The 21976-nt window shown below is 40.5% G+C and overlaps 1 protein-coding gene across 1 annotated transcript; it reads left to right on the top strand.

The window, feature by feature from the left end:
• The first annotated feature begins 1938 nt into the window (after nt 1-1938).
• CCDC180 (coiled-coil domain containing 180) lies at nt 1939-20607 on the top strand. Its single transcript, XM_053472498.1, has 36 exons — nt 1939-2033; nt 2681-2820; nt 3045-3127; nt 3816-3925; nt 4038-4166; nt 5175-5285; nt 5408-5503; nt 6133-6296; nt 6422-6541; nt 7239-7318; nt 7995-8083; nt 8503-8629; nt 8850-9019; nt 9102-9217; nt 9736-9862; nt 10500-10844; nt 11078-11325; nt 11566-11741; nt 11899-12079; nt 12607-12753; nt 13760-13904; nt 14073-14189; nt 14974-15072; nt 15258-15344; nt 15846-16036; nt 16452-16522; nt 16966-17089; nt 17515-17589; nt 17709-17775; nt 18134-18278; nt 18782-18942; nt 19063-19200; nt 19420-19531; nt 19738-19843; nt 20095-20239; nt 20445-20607. Exons 1-36 carry the CDS (start codon nt 1965-1967, stop codon nt 20574-20576), a joined length of 4743 nt encoding a protein of 1580 aa, XP_053328473.1. The 5' UTR covers nt 1939-1964; the 3' UTR covers nt 20577-20607.
• The last annotated feature ends 1369 nt before the right edge of the window (nt 20608-21976 follow it).

Consider the following 21976-nt stretch of genomic DNA (forward strand, 5'->3'; position numbering starts at 1 on the left):
TAATAATGCTATTACCAATACTAAAAATAATAATACAAACTAATGCTACTACTGTTGCCACTGCTACTAGTAATTATAGTACTAACAATAATAGTAATAATAATAATAATGGTATTAATAAGACTACTAATAATAATACAAAGCAATACTACTACTGTTACCACTACTACTACTACTACTTATAATACTAGTAATACTACTACTACTACTTATTATAATACTACTACTATAATAATAATAATAATAATAATAATAATGCTATTACTAATACTAAAAATAATAATACAAACTAATGCTACTACTGTTGCCACTGCTACTAGTAATTATAGTACTAACAATAATAGTAATAATAATAATAATGGTATTAATAAGACTACTAATAATAATACAAAGCAATACTACTACTGTTACCACTACTACTACTACTACTTATAATACTAGTAATACTACTACTACTACTTATTATAATACTACTACTACTAATTATAATAATACTAATAGTAATAATAGTACTATCACTCCTACAATAATAATAATAATAAAAATAATAATGCTATAACTACTACTACTACTACCACTAATAATACTAATACAAAGTAATACTACTACTACTAATAATAATAAATAATAATGCTATTAATTAGAATAGTAATACTACTACTAATAATAATAATACTATTAATTAGAATAGTAATACCACTACTACTATTAAATAATACTATTACTACTACTACTAAGAATACTACTATTACTATTAAATAATACTATTACTACTACTACTAAGAATACTACTATTACTATTAAATAATATTACTACTACTAATAATAAGTTTGGGTTCTTTCATCAAGTTTTTGCTGTTTTGTTCCCATGCATCACCTCCATAGCGATTTGGTTCAATAAATGCTGGTTTGTTTGTTTTAATTACAGAGAAACAAAACACAATTGTTACAGATGAGAAGAATCTGATAAATAAAGCTTCATAAAACAAAAAACATTATTCTTCAAAATATTTATAAAGTTTATACACGTTTTATTATTGTGCTCTCGTGCTGGGGATGATGGGAGTTGTAGTTCAGTGAGGCTGAGGTGATCCGTATTGAGCTGCAGGGAGGTGTCGGCAGCACGGTGTTGTTGGTTGCCATGGGAACCAGTCCCTTGCTGATGGCGGGGGTGGCCTGTTACCAGGGAAACGGTCTGACGCCGGGTACGGAGGCCATTGATCTTTCCCGACTGAGAGCCCCTGGGCCCCGGACCCCTTTCCAGGACTGAGAGCCCCTGGGCCCCGGACCCCTTTCCAGGACTGAGAGCCCCTGGGCCCCGGGCCCCTTTCCAGGACTGAGAGCCCCTGGGCCCCGGGCCCCTTTCCAGCATGGCACTGCGAGGATTCGGGTGAGAGACGAGGCATGCGAGGCCTCAGAGCCACTGTCACTTTTTGCGTCATATTTATAAAGAATCATTCTGACGCAAAGATCTCCCTGCGCAGCAGGTCAGCACGGGCGTTCTACCAGTTACCATAGTAACCATAGCTGCACACGTAGAACCCCAGAAAGTTTAATGTTTCTAAACATAGCCCGGTGTTTATAAATAGAACTTATGGAACTTATATAAATGAATAATAAAATAATGAAATATAATGAGTTTATGAAATTTTCCTTTAATTTACATGAACTCATCTGTCACCTATTTTAGAATTAAACACATTAAATAAATATTTTTTATATATATATATGTGTGTGTGTGTGTGTGTGTATGTATGATTTTTAATGTATTTATATATATCATAAAAGTAAAATAATTACATTTTTTGCAACAAAACCCTGATATAACCTACAGAATTGCAGGAGGAGGGTAAATATTTGCATAATACTAAAATGTATTAATATTTGCATCGTTTCTTCATGAGCCGTTAATTCCTAGATAGAAATAACTAACGAGTCGCGGTTCTGAAAGAAGGTGCGCCGCCATGGCGCCGGTGGGAGAGATAAACGTCGTTCCGAGCGGAAAGGTGTACCGACAGATCTTTGATGCCGAGGTTCGCTCATTCATTTATTACCTTTCCCTCAAAAATAGCTAATGCTAAAAAAAGGACTCTTTATTTATTTACTTGTTTTGCTTAAATGGCTGCATTTCTAGAATTTTATATGATACAAAAAGTTAGGAGCCTGCGAGGCGTCCATGACATCCATGCCTGCGGGTACCAAAACCCCCGGGACTGAAGGGGTTAAACAGTCTCTTTAATTTGTCAAAGATACAGATAACTAAGCAAAGCAGTTTTTTTCCCAATGACCCCCATATAGTTCTTGTTTAAATAAGATAAGTCTGGAGGACTTTAACCCGAAAGCAGGAGGGCCGGACAGGTCAACCAACTAAAGAATTAGCCGGCAGTCGCCCCATTCGCCCCCAGCCCCCCCCCCCCCCCGGCTAGGCGGCCCTTTTGTCTTGCTGTAAAGACTCAAACCTTAATCAGTCGTTGGTCTCGTCTTAGATCCAGTAGCCATATGTCTATCCCATGCATGTTTCAATCCCATCACTGTAATATGCTCTGCCACCTCTGCTGGGAGGCTGTCCCAATCATCCACCTCCCTTTCAGCAAAGTAAGACTTACATCTAAGCCTCTGACTCTGGAGGAAGTGCTTTAGCTGCAGTAGAGGAAATATTTGACTTGTAATTTAATTTAAGGTTCAGCTGGTCCGATCGCTTCACGAAGCAAGAAACCGAGTTCCGCAGTATGGCACCTCCATGGACAGCGGGGAGATCTATGTTACTGACACGGAGACGCGGCCCGTGTGGGAGGACAGCACGTCACCCGTGTGGCGCAGGTACAGCCAAAGGAAGCAAATCTATAGCCTCCTCCAGGTTCCTCCTGATTTCACGGGTTTGATTAACCAGCCGGATGCTGCCACTTCCTGACTGCACATGCGTGTGGCGTGAAATGACCAATACATCCCAGGTCCAATGCGACACGTCCCCGGGTACTTCTGGCGGTTTGTTGTGTCTTCTGTCTTTCTCTATACTTTTTCCGATGGATATTATTTTTTAACAGAGAGACATCCCCGTGCAAGAAAAGACGTGAAAGTGAGGTCACGGCGGCCGCCAGAGAAGTGCGAGGCCTGCGCGATAGGATAGGTAATAAATATATATGTATTCTATTTAAATATAAGGGGCCGATCGCCGGAGAGGTTTGGGGTCTACAGTCACTGGCCGTGCCAAAGAAGCCTATGAGACCTGGTTAGGGACCCTGTAATGCAGATAGTAGCCGCATGGTCCCTTTAAATGTCAAGCACCCAAACCAGTCAGACCACAGAGAAGGAGGGCAGCTGAAGCAGCAATGTTGCAGCCTTTAGCTCAAGTGTTTTATTTTTGTTTTCTTTTGTGTTTTGAAGAATGCATATAGTCATAAAGTACATTAACCCCTTAATGACAAAGCCTGTACATGTACGGGCTCAAAATTAATTGTTTTCAATGGGTTTAGGGGTTAAAATACATTCTTCTTTAATCGGACCCACCCCCCCTGTTCATATGTTGATTTTGCTATCATACCACCCACTTCTTCATTATGCCTTTTTTTATTGTGTTCAAAAGCTGTCATATTGCAAACCCCTAAGGGTTAAAAAAAGTTTTTGAGTCTGAAAAAGACCCAACATAGACCCAAGTAATAATTAGGCTCAGAACTGCCACACTGAGAAGCGCGGATTTGGAAATTAAAAGGAAAAACGCAAATATCAGATGTTGAATTTGGCAAATAAAAAAATGTATTTTATATAAATATGTCTTTTGGAATTGTTTTCTTTTTAAAGATTTTTTTCTTTTTCAGGTAACGAGAAGAAAGACAGCGGAATCCTTCAGCGAATAGCCGCCAACAGACAAGAGCGGCATGACGCGGCCTTGTCTGAACTGCACAAAGAATTAGCCGCCATTAGCAAGGTTGGGGGTAACAAAATCGAGTGCAAAAAAAACCACAAAAATATTATAGGGTCAAACTATTTTTTTTTCTTACTTTGATATTTTTTTTTCTTACGTTTGTCTTCATGTTTAGGAAACAGAAGCCCTTGTTTTGGAAACCGGTTGGAATCTCCAAGAACAGCTTTCCGAATCCGATAAAAAAATCGACCTCTTGTTCGGGCAGACGGAAGACAGCGTGAACAGCACGGGTTTTACATCCAAAGTAAATATGTGATAGCAGATCGTTTACCACACCGCGCATGGGAAGAGAAAGCCTCGGGAAGTAATTGTAGGGCCACCAAGTCACTTTCTCCGAGGGTTGATGGGCAAGTGTTGGCCCTGGGGTGTTTTGTTGAGCGTATACATCGTTACTGCTTATTAACTGCAGATGATATAACTTCAGATCTAACTGCAGTTATTGCCAATTAACATGGGTTAGAAGAACCCTGGGCCAGCTTGCCAAGTGTCTAGCTAGACCTGCGCTTCATATACACAGAAGGACGCTCCCAAAGATGGAAGAGGACATTGTTTTATCCGCTCTTCCCCTACTGACTAGCCAGACCAAGTCAGGTGTTGGGGACAAAGCCACATTTGCTTTTACAGCTGATAGGCAGTTGCCTGTATGGCTTGGCTAATGAAGGAAGCTGGGTATCTGGTGAGTAAGTCCTCATGAGTCCTCGTATACATGGCCCCATGAAAGCAAACCATAGTCCTTTTGATTTCTAATGGGGGGTCTTCTTCCTCCCTGCACTAGAGCCAGTAACAAAATCATTTAAAACAACACTCTGGTGACCCAAAAGTAACACAGTTACACATGTCCGTAACCGAAGATTACCGCAACCACCGCATCATGGTGTACAAATTATTATTTTGAACTAATTCCATTAAAACATTCATTGTCTTTAAAATGTGGACCATTATTCAAAACAGTACTGTCCAGTTGTTCATTGGGAGCGCAGGGATTCAGGGACCCAAATTGATGAAGAAAAGAACATTTGCACCTCCTTCTAAACCTCAGCTGGGGAAATTCATAAGAAATGGGGGGATTCTTTGATGCTGCCGACCCACTCAACTTTTGCCCCCCTTCTGAAACATCTTCTCCCTTAATATCTGTCTAACCTTCCTAAAGCTATGGAGACCCCTTTATGATTCCCAGGCTTTTCTATCAGGACAAACCTTAAAAATACCAGCTCAATACCAACATATTTTTCCATTCCATTTTTCCTTGCAGGATCTAGAGGAATTTTGGGCCGAGGTTGCTGAAGAGTCACGCTGCCGAAGGCGTCGGGTCAAAGAGACCGAGAGGACGTTATTTGAGCTGGAGGAAAAACGAGCCCGTGGTGTAAGTAATAAAATAAATAAATAGACAGTTTTTTTTTTTTACAATGAAGATATTTGTAACAGTAACCAGCTCTTTTTTATCATTAATTGACTGGTGTTGTAACATTGTTAACGTGTTCTCAGATTGCGGACGTGTTGAAGAAATCCACACGTCTTTTAATAGAGATTTACTACCTGATGCCGTCCGATGTCTACAGGCTGATACATGAAGAAGCCATGGTGAGTTGGGTTGACTTGTGGTTTTTGTTGGAGTTGCGAGTAACCAGGGGCAGGGCCTTTCGCAGAAGCGAGCGGGATGGGACCACCCAAGATCTGGCCAGGGATGTGGTCACCCACCAGCCTTACCGGAATAGCCACCCCGCAACCCTAGCAGTGCAAGGGTTGGAGCTACAATGGAGATCAGTGCTCCAACAGCACAGCCCTTATTTGCTTTTATAGCCCCTTTGGCCAGTCACGGGAGATCAGAGGGTCTCATCAACAGTGATGCCCTCTGCCCGCAAAAAGTAGAACAATCACAAGCCATTCAACAAAACTCCTGGGAGGAGAACATTTTCCTTTTTCCACCCTGGTCTAGTAACCAGACTAGAAAGATAAGGGTCAACATTTGCCATGAATTACTGCCAGTGTCCCAAATCTGTTTCAGGTGGGTTGCGTGGGTTTCTTCAGACTTTTTGGGCAGGAACGTGTAACTGACATATATGTATTTTGGAACATTCAGACATTCTGTAATAAAATAATGTTTATGTGGCTTGTGAAAATATATCACACTAGTTTGGGTGTTTATTCAAAGATTCATGGCACTTTAATCATGTGCTTTTATTCTGTGCCACACGCACAACGTACCATAGATGATAAACCAGGCTATATTGGCAAATCACCGGGCGGTTGCCAAACTCTCGATCAATCTGATGGAGGCTGAACTGAAAAAGGAGAATTCACAGCGTCTCCGGTGGCAAGATATGAGCAAGGCGTGGAAATGTTACCAACAGGAGAATATCGTTGTCGAGTTCAGGTCTGTACACACTACTAACCCCAAACCTACTTAAGTTTGGTTTTATGTCTGGCCACAGAATTTTACATTTAAAGAACAATGCGCAAAGAGCTGTTTCTTATGGGGTCTGGTGTCCGGCTTTGCAGGGAATATGTAAACAATGAAGTGAGATTGGCCCCCATTAGCTTGGAGAAAGAGGTGGATGCATGGATTGCGTCGCTCAAGTCCCTTAATGAGAAAAGGATGGAGATTCTTTCTTCAATCAGGTACGCCTTTCCTAAATGTATTACATCTCACACTATCAATGGTGAAAAAGTGGGGGTCTACGCTAATAATGTTATATATGTTCACGCAGGCTATAGTGTTTAAAGGGACAGTTTAATGTCCCTGATAGCGTCATCAAAGGAGATCGCATATTAAAGTAAAATGTGAATAGGAGAAGCTGCAGCTCCTACAACTGGCTATTTCAAGCTTGTGCACAGGGGGTTCTGCAGATCCCCCCATGCATTTTGGAAATGTAAAGGGACCGCTCAGCTATCATATGCATTAACCCCTTAATGACAAAGCCCGTACATGTACGGGCTCAAAATGCATTGTTTTCAATGGGATTAGGGACCGCCCATTGTCCTTAAGGGGTTAAAGTACATATGATGGCTGCAGCGTGCCTTTAAGTGATAATTATGTTGTCTGCTTTTTCTTTTAATTTTATTTGTTTATTTTTTGTTTTTTTCTTTTATTTAGCGCCATATTAATTATGCGCGGATTATCCAGGGTTGTCTGCTTTTTCATCTTGAATATTTGCTAATTAGGAGAATGACATCAGAAGGCTGTATTTGCTCACATGAATGACAGCATAAGTAAAATGCAAGCTTTGTAAATGCTTTTGCGGTTTTCTAATTGATGTCATACACAAACTGACAAACTCGTTGTTCTACAAAAGTATAACTACATTTCTTTCTACAGTAACTTTGTGCCTCCAGTATGCACCAAGACGGAAGTGAGCGAGTGGTACACATCCATCACAGCCCTGACCAAGCAAATAGGTTAGCAAAGATATAAAAACAATAGCAGTCATACACTACTGTTCAAAGGTTTGGGGTCACGCAGCTGTTTCCATGGAAAACTGTTGGAACACAGGAGTGATGGGAGTGATAAAGGGCCATTGGAACACAGGAGTGATGGGAGTGATAAAGGGCCATTGGAACACAGGAGTGATGGGAGTGATAAAGGGCCATTGGAACACAGGAGAGATGGGAGTGATAAAGGGCCATTGGAACACAGGAGTGATGGGAGTGATAAAGGGCCATTGGAACACAGGAGTGATGGGAGTGATAAAGGGCCATTGGAACACAGGAGTGATGGGAGTGATAAAGAGCCTCTGTATGCCTATGAAGATATCCCTTAAAAAAACAAACAACTTTGCATATCCACTTGCTGGCATCACGTAGCAAATGTCTGCTTTCGGAAATGTGTGCGTTGTGACATACATGTCATGATGCGTGTAATGTCAGTGTTGTAATTTGGAACAGTGAGAAATGCCAATATCAGTTTTAGGAATAAGACAGCATGAATATACAGAATGCAGAGGAATACTAGAGAAGCTACATCCAAACCTTTACCAGAGCAGTGACCCAAAAGTCTCTCCCCTTTAAGGTTTATAAGCGCAGTATCCATACTTTATATGACTGACCATTTTCTTCTGGTTTTCTCTTCATGTAGAGTCTTTGAACAAACAATTTTTAGACCGATCCATTAACTTCCAGAAGGAAGTCTACCAAAAATGGGTCAAGGAGTCTAAAAACAGGAGGGTAAGTACCTTGAGCCATATCTCTTTCAATGTTTGCATACAGTGATTAATGGGACACACAGAACGGAAACCTCTGGCGGTTACCCGTCCCTTTTCAGGCTATAGTGCCAAGTTTTAAACAATGTTGCTAGTTACAAGAGCACTTTGTAATGATTTTACATCAGCGCTGTATCAAATCACATTTCAACTTATCCGACTTGTGTTGAAAGGGTGAATATAGTGCCAACCATATCCCCAAACAGCTTTTCTGTGCCATTTTAGCCCTCAAATAGCTTGTCTGTGCCTTCTTAGCCCACCAAACATGCTGTCTGTGCCTTTTTTGTCCCCAGCTTGCCTAAGACATCTTTGTCCACAAACAGCTTGCCTGCGCCACCTATGCCTTCAAACAGTTTGCCTGTGTCTCCCTCTGCTTTCTACTAGGATCAACTGGTGTCCCTGAATATCTGCAACACGGAGGAGGCTGAAAACCTTATATCCAGCGAACTCCGCGCACTAACGCAAGGGCTCCAGAGCAAGCACAATACGGACCAAGAGCAGTGGGAGGCATGTGTGCCCACCATCACAGTATATTCAGACCAAACTGCACTGGTTAATTAAATAAGTGTTACGATGTTAACCCATTGTAAAGAGTTTTTTCATCCTACTCTAGGATATGGTTAGAACCGAGTAGAGCGTAACATCGGGTGCAGTTTGGTTTTCACGTCAGGTGAATGCTGGTGATGCCACCAAGCACACGACTTCACTATGTTATTTCCACCTTCAGGAAGCTCTGAAAACATTGGAGCGACAGACGGATCTTCAAATCAAAAAGTTGCTCAAGTTCTCAAAGAAAGCGGTCCACCTCTGGGACGTGTTGGAAATCAGCCTCTCCAGAGAAAACAACAGTTTTCAGGACAAAATGGAAAACCGTCGACAGAAGTATGATAGGGAGAGCCAGGTACGCTAGAACCTCATTTTCCCTTGTTTTCTGTACATGACTCGGCTCACTGTGAGAGAAAGTGTGGTTTTTTTCTGTGCAGGAAAAGGAAGTAAATTTGGGTATAATTCTGGATACGCTGAGACAAGAGAGCACTCGAGAACGCTTGCAGAGCATGATGGGGAAGGCTCTGGCATCCTTGAAAGACATCAAAGCTGGGTTTGTGATGCTTCATTTTGCTTAGAACCAGAACATCCTTTACTTCATAAGCAGGAGTTCTACCAGATTGCATAAAAACTTCAGAAAAGAAGTAGTACGAGGAGGATCAGCTCTCTTTCCTCGCCTAATGCCCCTTTTTTCCTCACCTAATGCCCCTTTTTCCTCACCTAATGCCCCTCTTTTCTAGGAGGTCAGAATGTTTGCTGGGTATGAGGGTATCGCAGGGTTCTACAGCCCTAAAAGCCCTGATAATGTGTATAGAAACAGCAGGAATCCGCTTTATAAATGAAACGGTGTAAATAAAATCCACAGGAAGGTTTTAAGATAATAATAGTTCACAAGGTACTACAGATTATATGCATTTATATAAAGTTGTGATTTATAGAATATACTTTAAATGTTTACTTGCTATAAAACTGTCTTCTTATCTAGCGATCTTTAAACTGGTGGTTAGAGAAATTCCTGTTTTATGCGTTATTGTTGATCTATTATCTATATTCTGCTAACAATCTTCACAGGTACGAAAGGTTTCACAAGGACCAAATAAAAATGGTGAACACCTTCCCTGCGTTGGTTATGAAGGAATTGATAGCCTATAGCACCGCTGTCAGCAAATATTTTTGTGTCAAGGAAGTCTTTGGACAGGTAATGAAACATGATATAAAGGATTTGGGGACATTTCTACATTTCTGATGATAATTGAAGTGACAGAAACGCGCACAACAGAGCCAAATAGACTGCCAAATATTTCCTTCTGTAAAAAACTCATATCTTGGTCTTGTCTAAGATTCAACAGCCAAATGCCTTCCCAATGCATGTTCAAATTTACTCACTGTATTAATGCCTACCACTTCTGCTGGAAAGCGCTTTCATTTATCTACCACCCTCACAGTGAAGTCAAATAATTTCATAAAGCGTGCTTGAAAATGGAAGCTTATACAGATTAGCTGTCTCCAAGCTGGACTGAAGATGGAGCTATTATTGATTTGCAAGGGTATCGGTGATTTCCAAACCTAGTGGCAAAGAGTGGCAATATCTCCATAACCAAAAATGTCCCTGTCTGTCTGCTTCTTAATCTAACCCTACAAAGGCTGCCGGATCGGCTTTATGAAAAGCAAGGAATAATTTAACAATATCAGAAAGATAACTCAATGAAGAGGAATGATTATGTAGACCCCAAGCCCTATTGCGTGGATTACCTAGCTGGAAATTATTGATTGCATCCTAGTAATTTTCATCTGCTTTAGGTTTCATTATGCGTTTTTTCTTTTTTGCCCTAAAGGGTGGTCGTTCAAACATTTGTGAACAGCAGATCACGGGTCAAGCCAACGAGGGTGCAGGTTCTCCACCAGTTGGCGTGGCTTCTGGAAGCTTGGAAGATATTCCTCGGGGTGAGACGGTGTATCACACTAAAGCTGTGGAGAATCAGCCAGTAGAAGAAACTGACTCGAACGTAGAGGACAAGGGTTCAAAGGAATCCCCGGAGGGAGACACAGGGAGACAAGACACTGAAGAGTTACCAACAGGGTCTGGAGAGGAGCTTCAGGAGAACCTAGAAGGAAATTCAATTCAACCAAATGGGGAGCAGCTTTTTCAGGATTCTGAAAGTCCAGGAAAGCCAACTGAGGTACTGAGAGTTTAGATTCTTTAGAGCTTTTTAAAGCGCTTGGGTACATGTTTACTGCACCATTACCACTTGGTAGTCAACTTGGGAGAATGTGTTTGCATTAGAATGTATGGAATAACTCAGATGGATCTCGTGCCAAACTTGTTAAAAAGGTACTGAAGCTTCTAAACTGTTTAGGACAAACAACACCATCAATATTTAGCCCATAAAAAACCTCTGTATTTTATATGAAGGCTATACCACCAATAAGTGACGGACCTGCAGCTCAGGACGCGGCAGAGATCTTCACTACATCCAGCGGAAACACCTACACTGTTCTTCGCTCAGAGCAAAATGATGACGTTGAACACAAGGTCTCCTTCGATGAACAGGCTGGGATTACAGAAGCATTTATGACTGAAGCAATGATAGAGGATTATATCCCCTCGAACCTGGAAGTAATGGCTATACCGGAGAACTTCTTTACAGAACTGAAGGAAAAGTAGGTTTCCAAAGAGCAGTTCATTAAGTGTTATATTGAGAGGGCAGAGCATTTAATGCCAGCACCGTACTGGGTCCATCAAGTTTGAGCGCCTAAAAGGTGTCCTCGTTGACATCATGCTAAATGCATTTACTATCCAGCAGAGACTGGAGAAGAGGCTGGTGGTGCTTCCCAGCTTCATCCATCCACGTTTTAGTTCTCTATTTTGTGCCAAACTGTCTATTCCATTCACACTTCCAGAATCCGGCTTGGCTTCTTCGAGCACCTCGAACGCTGGCTGGATGAATCCGTTTCCAGGTCCCACAGTGTTGTAGTGACAATGAAGGAAAAGTTGGAATCCGAGCTGAAAGTGTTCTATCAGATACACGAACCGAGAAGCAAGCGTATAGAGATGGATATCCATAACGTGCGTGCCGGTACGTTTAGATTGCTCTCAAATCGACATTTGTCACTTTTAACGAAATGGAGTTCCTAATTGTATTCTTATATGCCGGCCCCGGGTGTCCTACTCTGTTGTAATTTAGACAATTTTGTGGAATTTCTATCGAAAAATGGCTCTGATTTATCCACCAGCCGAGCTTCTCCTGCACGATGAACGCGTTGACCTCCACTGCGATGGGGTGACCCAGTCTCTCAACCAGCTGAAAAACCGATGCTCTCTGCTCATAGAGGACATTAAACGAAAGACCACGGAGTTCTGCAACGAGATAAGCGGCATGGAAACTGTATTCCTCAACTCCAACAAGTCCAACAAGTAAGAAATCGTTTGTATTTTAACTTAGACTCTTGAGAGGTCCCAACGTATAACCTACTCGTCCCGCGGCGATTCGGCCAAGGAGAGGACCGCGGAGCTAACCCTGAGGTCCCTACACAGTTTGTTATTAAAGCACTTAAATAGCTACGAATGAGAGGAACGTGAGCTGCATGGAGAGCTGGTTATTATAGCGGGACTGGATTTTGTTATTATTTTATTATTATTATTTATTACTGTATATAGAACCACCCTATAGCGCTGTACAATGCGATATTAGAAAGGTAAGCCTCTAATAGAGGAATCTTCGGATACACTATTCACCCATCAGCTTTGCGCTTCTGCCCCAAGTTCCCCAAGCTACTTGTGGGTACCACAAATATTGGGAAACTCACCATAACTGGGGGGGGGGGGTTTCACTAGAAACCCCTCCTGGGTAATTGTCGGCATTTTGGATCTGGTAACCACTATTGCGAAATATACAACCCAGCTCTGGAACCCGTTATTTGATCGTCATTACTCTATTTCAGGCTTGTTGCGCTGAACAATTCTCTTCCCTCCATGTTGGACCGGCATGTAACCGAAATCAAGACTACCATACGAAACTATCGGCAACGCGTCGAAGAATCCCTCGGGACTCTGCGTGACACTAATTCGGATTTTATCAACTCCTTTCGGTATTAAAATTCCTTTTCCTAGTAAAACTCTCTAGTTAATTTTGAAACACAAAAATATTCTAGATAGTTTATAATTAAATTAATTGCATTTAAACAATGGGTTTATATGCGTTTATCTGTCGGTATTAAAAAGATGAAACATATTATCGATAAGTTATAGTTAAATTGAGTTAATGTAATTACATTGGAATCATTTGACACACAAAAAAATATATGTAAGGTATAATTAAATTAATTTAATTACATTTAAATGTACCTGTCAGTATTAAAAAAAGAGAAATTTATCTTAATCAGTGTAACTTAATTCTACCACCATCATTTCAAATATAGACAAGCAATGCAATATAATATTTGGCATGGTGTATCCCCAAGTCATTTGGGAAAGAATCTCAGAATGTCAGTGATAGAAGAGTCTATGGAAGAACTGTGTGTCTAAAGCTGTAAAAAAGCTGTAGATTAAAGAGCCTTAGATGGAATGGAAGAAAGTTTTACTTTACTAAGAGGGTGGTAGATAAGTGGAACAGCCTCTCAACAGAAGTGGTAGAGGGTGATACAGTGAGGAAATTGAAACATGCATGGAATAGACATACGGCTCCTGAATCTAAGACGATACCAACGGCTGATTAAGGTTTGAGTCTTATATTAATATATTATTATTATTATTATTATTTTTATTATTATTATATTATATAACATTATTATATTATTTTAACACAGACATGTTTTCTTCCAGGAATGCTTAACTGTAACCTGTAGTCATGTGGCATAAGGAAAGATCATCGATAGGCTGTTGCCATTGCACAGAATTGGCTTTGTAAAACCCTCAATGCTGTTCTTTGTTTTTCAACTTTTTTTTTGCGTAAAGAATAAAACGGCAGATCTTCTTAATTGCGTTTCCTAAGCACGAGGAAAACACTCAATGCCCAGTATAAGCGGAAAAGCACCTTTTATATGAGTTTGGCTTAAAATCACACAATAACCTCTTGATATTACTCTTTGTATGCAGATTATTCTCGGAAGGCGGTAACTTTTCTCCCGATGAAATTGAAATCCTCCGTAATAAAATCCACAAAGCCTCAGCCACCATTGCATCGTTTGAAGGGTCCATTATATTAGACCTGGAGGGGCTTGAATCTGTATGTTTACAACAGGTAAGTTCATCAGAACAATAGTTTGTAACACGTTGGGATCATAAACTTTAAATACATCGTTATAAATATTCATAGATTTTCATGAATTAACCTTAAAAGTATTTCTAATGTCGGTTCCTCTCCTTTTTTTCATGTTTAAGAAAGCAATTTCTTTTTCTTTTTATTTAGGCAACGGACGTCGTCAAAAGATTCGAAGACAAGTTTCTCTCTTTAACTACAGACATGATTTTTCTAGAAAACATCCAGAGAGTGCTGACTAACCTTCAAGTGAAAATTAAAGTGCTGGTAATCACTCCCATCACTCCTGTGTTCCAATGGCCCTTTATCACTCCCATCACTCCTGTGTTCCAATGGCCCTTTATCACTCCCATCACTCCTGTGTTCCAATGGCCTTTTATCACTCCCATCACTCCTGTGTTCCAATGGCCTTTTATCACTCCCATCACTCCTGTGTTCCAATGGCCTTTTATCACTCCCATCACTCCTGTGTTCCAATGGCCTTTTATCACTCCCATCACTCCTTTGTTCCAATGGCCTTTTATCACTCCCATCACTCCTGTGTTCCAATGGCCCTTTATCCCTCCCATCACTCCTGTGTTCCAATGGCCCTTTATCACTCCCATCACTCCTGTGTTCCAATGGCCCTTTATCACTCCCATCACTCCTGTGTTCCAATGGCCTTTTATCACTCCCATCACTCCTGTGTTCTAATGGCCCTTTATCACTCCCATCACTCCTGTTTTCCAATGGCCTTTTATCACTCCCATCACTCCTGTGTTCCAATGGCCCTTTATCACTCCCATCACTCCTGTGTTCCAATGGCCCTTTATCACTCCCATCACTCCTGTGCTCCAATGGCCCTTTATCACTCCCATCACTCCTGTGTTCCAATGGCCCTTTATCACTCCCATCACTCCTGTGTTCCAATGGCCCTTTATCACTCCCATCACTCCTGTGGCACGTTGTGTTCACTGATCCAAGTTTAAGTTTAAAAGGCTGAGTGATGGTGGTATCGATGGTGGGGAATGTTGAAGACACGCTTACACCGTGATTTCTTTCCTTTGTGTAGGTTACAGACAGCAATTCTCAATCTCAGCGGATTAACACCTACCTGGACCAGCTCCGGAAGAAGACAGATGCCTGCGCCCATCCTAATATCGATAAAGAAGTAACGTCTCAAATAAAATATGATACTTTTAGAAAGGAAGACTAAAAAGTTGCATATACAGCATGCTATATACACTAGAATAATTGTGTGTTAGAGGGGATATTATAACGTTGTATAAATATATGCGGGGCAGTTGTATCGATATCATCATTACAGGCCTTGACGTGTTTTTGGGTTGTTCGCAGGGAGTGACCAGTGATCAGCTGTACGCCTTTTCCAAAACTATAATGTCAGAACTGGCCAAGAGAAGCTTTTTTCTGTCGTGCCTTGTGGTGAGTCGGCGTTTGGTACTTTTAAATCCGGCGCCCGTCAACAACTTTGATTAAATAAACCATTTATTACAGGAGTATCCTGTTAGTGGATACAAGTGAATTTTCAAGCTATTCTGTATCTTGCTCAAAACTAGCTGGAAAAACAACATATCTTCCTATTAACCCTTTCCTTAACAATCAACCCAAACACCTACATGTCTTCATCACACCCTTTGGCGTCACAATTCCCTTCCGGGCACTAAAAAACAACATTGTATGCTCCATCAAAGCATTAATTAATTAGGAGATGTCAAATATGCTAAATTTGGGCAACTAGGGGGGGGTAAATATGAATTTTCTCTGAATATTGCGCCATCGGAGGTCTGGTAGCCCTGTACTTACCTAATAGCTACCTAAATTACGTTACCGTGTAGACCTTGCTTTTGAATTCATTAATTTATTATTTATATTTTCTTTTTTTTTCATTTTTATTTGTTTTATTTTTTTTTAACCTTGAAAAAGGAACCCAGGCCGGTTCTTTCTGAAACTCCTTTGCAAGGACCTATAGCAGCAGCAGCGTCTCGCTTGGAGGTCCCGCTGCGTCAGGAAAGCAGGGTCGCTTTGGAGACCCCGGATAACCTTCTAAATCCAAGCAGAATCGGGAAGCTGGCTGTGGATGACGCTGTAGTGAACGTGATCAAGAACATCATGAAGTGAGTGTGCGCAATGTGCTTATTTAATAAGGCTGTAATGGGGCGAATGGTAATAGTATAGAGAGCCTTGGTGTCTGCACCAGTTCTTTACACTCCCATATGTAAATTATTGTGTGTTAATTTGCATATGGGTCTTTACATACACACACACATACACACTCTAACATGTCAAAGAAATTTCAGCAAATCCCTAATTGTATTCCTTCTTCTGAAGGTTTCTTGTCATAGAAACAACACAATAAACTTTTCAAACGGTTCTCCAGCAACAACCTATCAGTGCCTGCTTTTTGCATCACATGGCCATTGAGCATCCCCTGAAAAATGATGAGTGAAGCATTGTTTTACGTGGGTTAATTAATCATTAAACGGTTGTATTTGTTACAAGACAAGTCATTCCTTCATTACTCGTCTCCAGATCACAGAAAACAGTAGGGGATTCACAACACGGCCCGGACAATGTAAGCAGCAATCAGCCTGAAGAAGGAGGTACGTAACAACACGGGGGGTCCACCCAGCTAAATATACTAATAATAATACCCTTTGTTTGAAATCTGACCTAATGGATGGATATATTGGCTATATTTGTAAAGCCCAAGCTCTCAATGTGTCACAGTCGCCATGGAAACCAATGAAATGCTACTGTCCATTGCTCTATATTTAGAACTTTGCACCAGAATTACTCCCTATACAAACGGTCCTTTTTATATACAAGTAGTGAAAATACTGTATAACATGTTGGTTTTATACATTTTATTAGCCAACCTAAAGCTACTAGACATCCATGTAATGGGAAGTGACCTTGTACGATGTTACGTAACTAATAAGGAACATCTTTTTGATCAAATTCATGATCTTTTCCGCTTTTATTGTGGTAAGTGATCAAGTATAATAATAATACCCATTCGCTTAATACTTTTTTTGTTTTCCAGTTCAGCGGCCGAATCCTCCCATTATACCCCATCCACCATCCCGACCCACTAGTGATGCCTTAAGTAAAAGGAAAGCCGGGAAAAAACACATGAAAACCAGCACTCCAAAACATCCACCAATCAAGTAAGTGAAACAAAAACTCAGGGTAGCCAATCAGCTTTTTTTTGTGATAAACATAACGTAATTTAGAAGGCCCGTTACCCGCTATGTCTAGACACATTATCAGGGCTTTTAGGGCTGTAGAACCCTGCGATACCCTCATACCCAGCAAACATTCTGACCTCCTAGAAAAGAGGGGCATCAGGGGAGGAAAGAGGGGCATCAGGGGAGGAAAGAGGGGCATCTGAAGAGGAAAGAAGGGCATCAGAAGAGGAAAGAGAGGTATATGGATTTGGCTGGGACACTTGTGAGATATACATATTCTACAGTCACGGAGGTGCCATGGACCCTTGGAGATATAGATGGACACCCATTACTGATATGCCTCTTGGCCACCCTTTGCACATCCCAGCTCCACATTTTTAATGAGACATTCTTTGCAATTCCAGCATTCGAAAACTTGTAAAACCTACCAGATTTGACGAGAAATACCAAGTGTTCGGGGAGAAGAAAGAGGAATCTGAGTAAGTTCTGAATATGTCACTTCAATATTCCTTTAAATCAACTTCTAATAAAAAAAAACCTTTCCATTACCTTGACTCTCCTCTAAGTTTATGAATCATTTAATTTTGTATTTTTTTAGAAATTTTAAAGGGATGGTGACTGCGATTCTCTGGGAGGGCAACGACGCGCTGCTGTATACGGCGGAGGTAACATTAAGACTCCTTTCTTGACTACTTGCTACATTTTTTATTAGCTTGTGCTGTATTCTTTGTGAAAGGCTCATTAGTTGTTATTTATATTACTTTTATTAATTGAATTATTAAATTGCAAAAATAAATAATACATTTAAACTCTACCATAATCTTATAACACTTTTAAGTGTTTAGAGCCCTTTTCCCATTGCTTCCATATATTCCTAAAAGCAGTCTGCGACCTCGAAGGCGTTTTTGACGTGTGTGCGTGTTATAGGATATTATTATTATTATTACTACCCTTTATTTATTAAGCACCAACAAATTAAGCAAAATTACCCAAAATACCACTGAGCTGTTTTCTCCTCCATAGGAGTTCTATAAAAAGAAAGATAAGCGTACCGCCAGCCGCCCCGACCTCCTACAGAAGACGTTTGAAGAGTGTGCGGACATGGTGGTCTTAAAGCTTCAATCATACGAGAAGCAAGCCCAGGAGTATCATAACAACTGCTTAATGGGTAAATAGGCCATAGTCAATGTCATAGGGGTTCCTTAAAACACCCAACTTACCTTCAGGGGCAGCAAAAAGACAAGATTTCTCCCTAATCTGCAGACATTGTTTTTTTTATTTCATTATGTGAATACTATAGGATTTGCTAGCATTTGGCCTACTTAATTAGACCTCAAAAACTGCGATTCAGTATGTTCTTCTGGAATAGCATACACTTTATTCGTTGGAGCTGTCACAAAGTGTTGTCTAAATTCACGGTCTTCTCATTTCGGCCCAGGATAAGTAGCCCTCTGGGCTACAAAGTGATGGCTGACTTTCGACATGCCAGCTGTTGTGGCCCATAGTTCCCAAATGTCCATTGTCACCTGCCAGTCCTCTAAGGCATGACTGCCGATCATGATACTTTTAATCATGTTCCATTCACCAGAACGACCAGTAAAAAAAAAACTCATACACAAAATGCAGCGTGAAGTCTCTTACAGCCTTCCCATGTACCTTCTTTATGTTTAGAGTTCAGGGAGCAGCTGGAACGGTTTGAGAAACTCTTAAGTGAAGTCCCCTCGTTGGTCATAGAGGATCTACGGAGACAGCATCTGCACAATCTACAAACCATCACTGACCAGATCCGACAACTCTTCAGAAAGGACTTCGACAGATGGGACCTTCTGAAGGTATTTTTTATCTAACCCTCTTCATCTGACTGCGTGCATTCTGCGTCCAAATCTCCAAACTTTACGTTGTAAACCTCTTGAGTGTAGAGTGACCTACTGAAAAGTCTGTTTAATCCTCAGGAGAAGAGAAAGAACTTGCTGAGGCCAAGTCTGGGACATCCCGAAAACAGCGAGATTCTGGAGGACTTGTGCCGACAAGAAGAGCTGAGGCAAGAAGAAGAGACTCGAGGGATTGAGGACAGAGCCAAAAATTTACACGTGAGGAAATCTACCGTTCCCTGGGTGCTATTTAATATTATTATATTATATTTTTTTATTAATTTAAAGAAACATCTCAACAAGTATCTTGTCTGCGAGTGGATACAGTCTAGAAAAAACGATTCCCATTTAGATAATGGTCATCAGAATCATCAGCGTAAACATCAGAGTATCATCCGAGAAAAAATGATGGACTCCTGGTCTGCATTTCCCTTATAGGACTGTGCTTTGGAGTGCAGAGAAAGCTTTATCGCATCACTGGCTTCACTGACGGAGACAATGTTACTAGAGTTTGATGAAGCACTTACGGTGGACGATGTCGTTCAAGCCAGTAAGTGACCGCGTGGCAGCACAATTCCGCTCCGCGAAATCTCCAAAGGAATCAGTGACATGAAAAGCAAACGGAACTCTATTGAAACGTTTGACAAATAATGAATGACGTGTAACCAAGCCATAGATTACTTTGGTATCAGTCCAAACTAATGAATGTTGTTGATATGTCAAAATGTTGTGAACAATTCTTGTTAACCCACGTAGAGACCAAGACGCCAAAGGAGAAATTATCCACGTTGATCCGACTCAAGCAGGCAGGACTTCCCTTGGAAAACGCGGAATACCAACCACTGATTGAGCGTGGCAGCAGGTAATCATAACCTCTCCTTACTAATGCACCAAGGGCCGTGAGCTTTACAGATCTATTACACCAAGAGACCCTCACAAAGGTTTACAGAACCCTTTATAGAGCTGCTATTCCAGAAGATTAAAGCCCTATGGCTTGTTCCTTAGACCACATGATTAAAAGGATTACCAGTTTAGTCAATTCGTTGGCATAAATAAATAAAAAATGATGTAATAAACCAAAGCTTTAACCGATCGCATCGTTTTCCCTCTCAGGGTCTGGCCAGGAATTCTGCACGTCAAGTCCTCAGACGCAAAGCATGAAGACACCTCAGGTTTCCAGTCAACGGCCACAGTGACCACCGCTAAGACAACTCTCAGCCACCTGTCCACAGTGGAGTCTCGGGATTCTGCTTACAAGGTGAGTGTTTACTCAGCTAGCACCATGTGTAAGCAATCCGGTGGCTACTGCTGTCTACTACCTGCGCAATACATCCGGCTACCAGCACTTCTGCACAGCTGGACAATTGGCTCCAGCCCTTTATCTGCTATCGTAATCCACGATACTGTGAAAAGTAGAAAGGCGCGTTTTGTTTTTTTTTAAAGAATTTCCTTTTTTTATCTAGAAATTTATCCAGGACACAGAAACTGAGCTGGCTAAAATTAAGGAGGAGAAGGAACAGCAGTTCTGTGAAGCTCAGCGCTGGAGGGAATGGTGGAGACAATCCATTCAGAAAATAAAAGAATTGTACCTGTGAACGCCGCCTTACAAACTATGTTTTATTATTCAGCTTTATCTATAAAGTATTGACGCTTGGCTACATTTTTAACCTTTTTTAACTTGTCTTTGTGATTTATTATTATTATTATTTATTGTTTTACCGTATTTGCTCGATTATAAGACAAGGTTTATTTCAGAGCAAATGCTCTGAAAAATACCCCTCGTCTTATAATCAGACCTCAAATAGGTCTGACTATGAGACGACTAAGATCCAGATCCCCCGCAGCTGCAGCTGTCTCTCTAAGACGAGACCAACCACTGATTAAGGTTTGTGTCTTTACAGCAGGAAAAACGGGCGACTAGATGGGGTCAAATGGAGCCGATCTGCTGGCAGGTTCTATGTTTCTGATAATATATTAAAAAGCAAATGCATTTTTCCCAATCTAATAAAACGTGTACGATCCTGTCTGTTAGGGAGTTGCTTGCCGATGTATAATTCATAGGCCCATCTGGCATCTCACAATTATATGGAGTTACGACATTATTTAATTATTATTAATTAATTCTTGGGAATTACAAACAAAACCCAAAACATTTAAGCGGAGATTATTCTTTTTAACAAAAGCATTAAAACACACACTTATACATATACACACTTATCCATATACCAACACACACATACATATACACACACGTATACATACATATATATATATATATATATATATATATATATATACACACACTTTTATATCTACACACACGTACATATACACACACTTATACATATACCAACACACACATACATACATATACCAACACACACATACATACATATACACACACTTATACATATACCAACACACACATACATACATATACACACACTTATACATATACCAACACACACATACATATACACACACGTCTACATATATATATATATATATACACACTTTTATATCTACACACATGTACATATACACACACTTATACATATACCAACACACACACATACATATACACACACTTATACGTATATATATATATATATATATATATATATATACACACACTTTTATATCTATACACACACTTAAACATATACACACTCACATGTACCTCACTCTGTGCCTTATATACATATCTACACATTTACATTTAAATCACACCTCACACCTTACCTACTCTCTGCAGACTCAGCAGAAGGCTCATCCTTAGCGGATGGGGTTGACAAATAAAAATATATATAAATGAATTCTGAGGAGTTGCGTTCTAGCAAATGAATGGTTGACAGTTGGGTGGTATGAATGCAGGATGGGAGAATTAACCCCAAATAGGTTCTCCTAAACATTGACGCTTGTGAGGTGTGGTTTGACTGATAATACATAGTTATTACCGTTCCTTACCAGAATAATTATAGGAGGGGTGGAACAT

Source organism: Spea bombifrons, chromosome 8, assembly GCF_027358695.1.
Source record: "Spea bombifrons isolate aSpeBom1 chromosome 8, aSpeBom1.2.pri, whole genome shotgun sequence".
NCBI classification, from domain to species: domain Eukaryota; kingdom Metazoa; phylum Chordata; class Amphibia; order Anura; family Pelobatidae; genus Spea; species Spea bombifrons.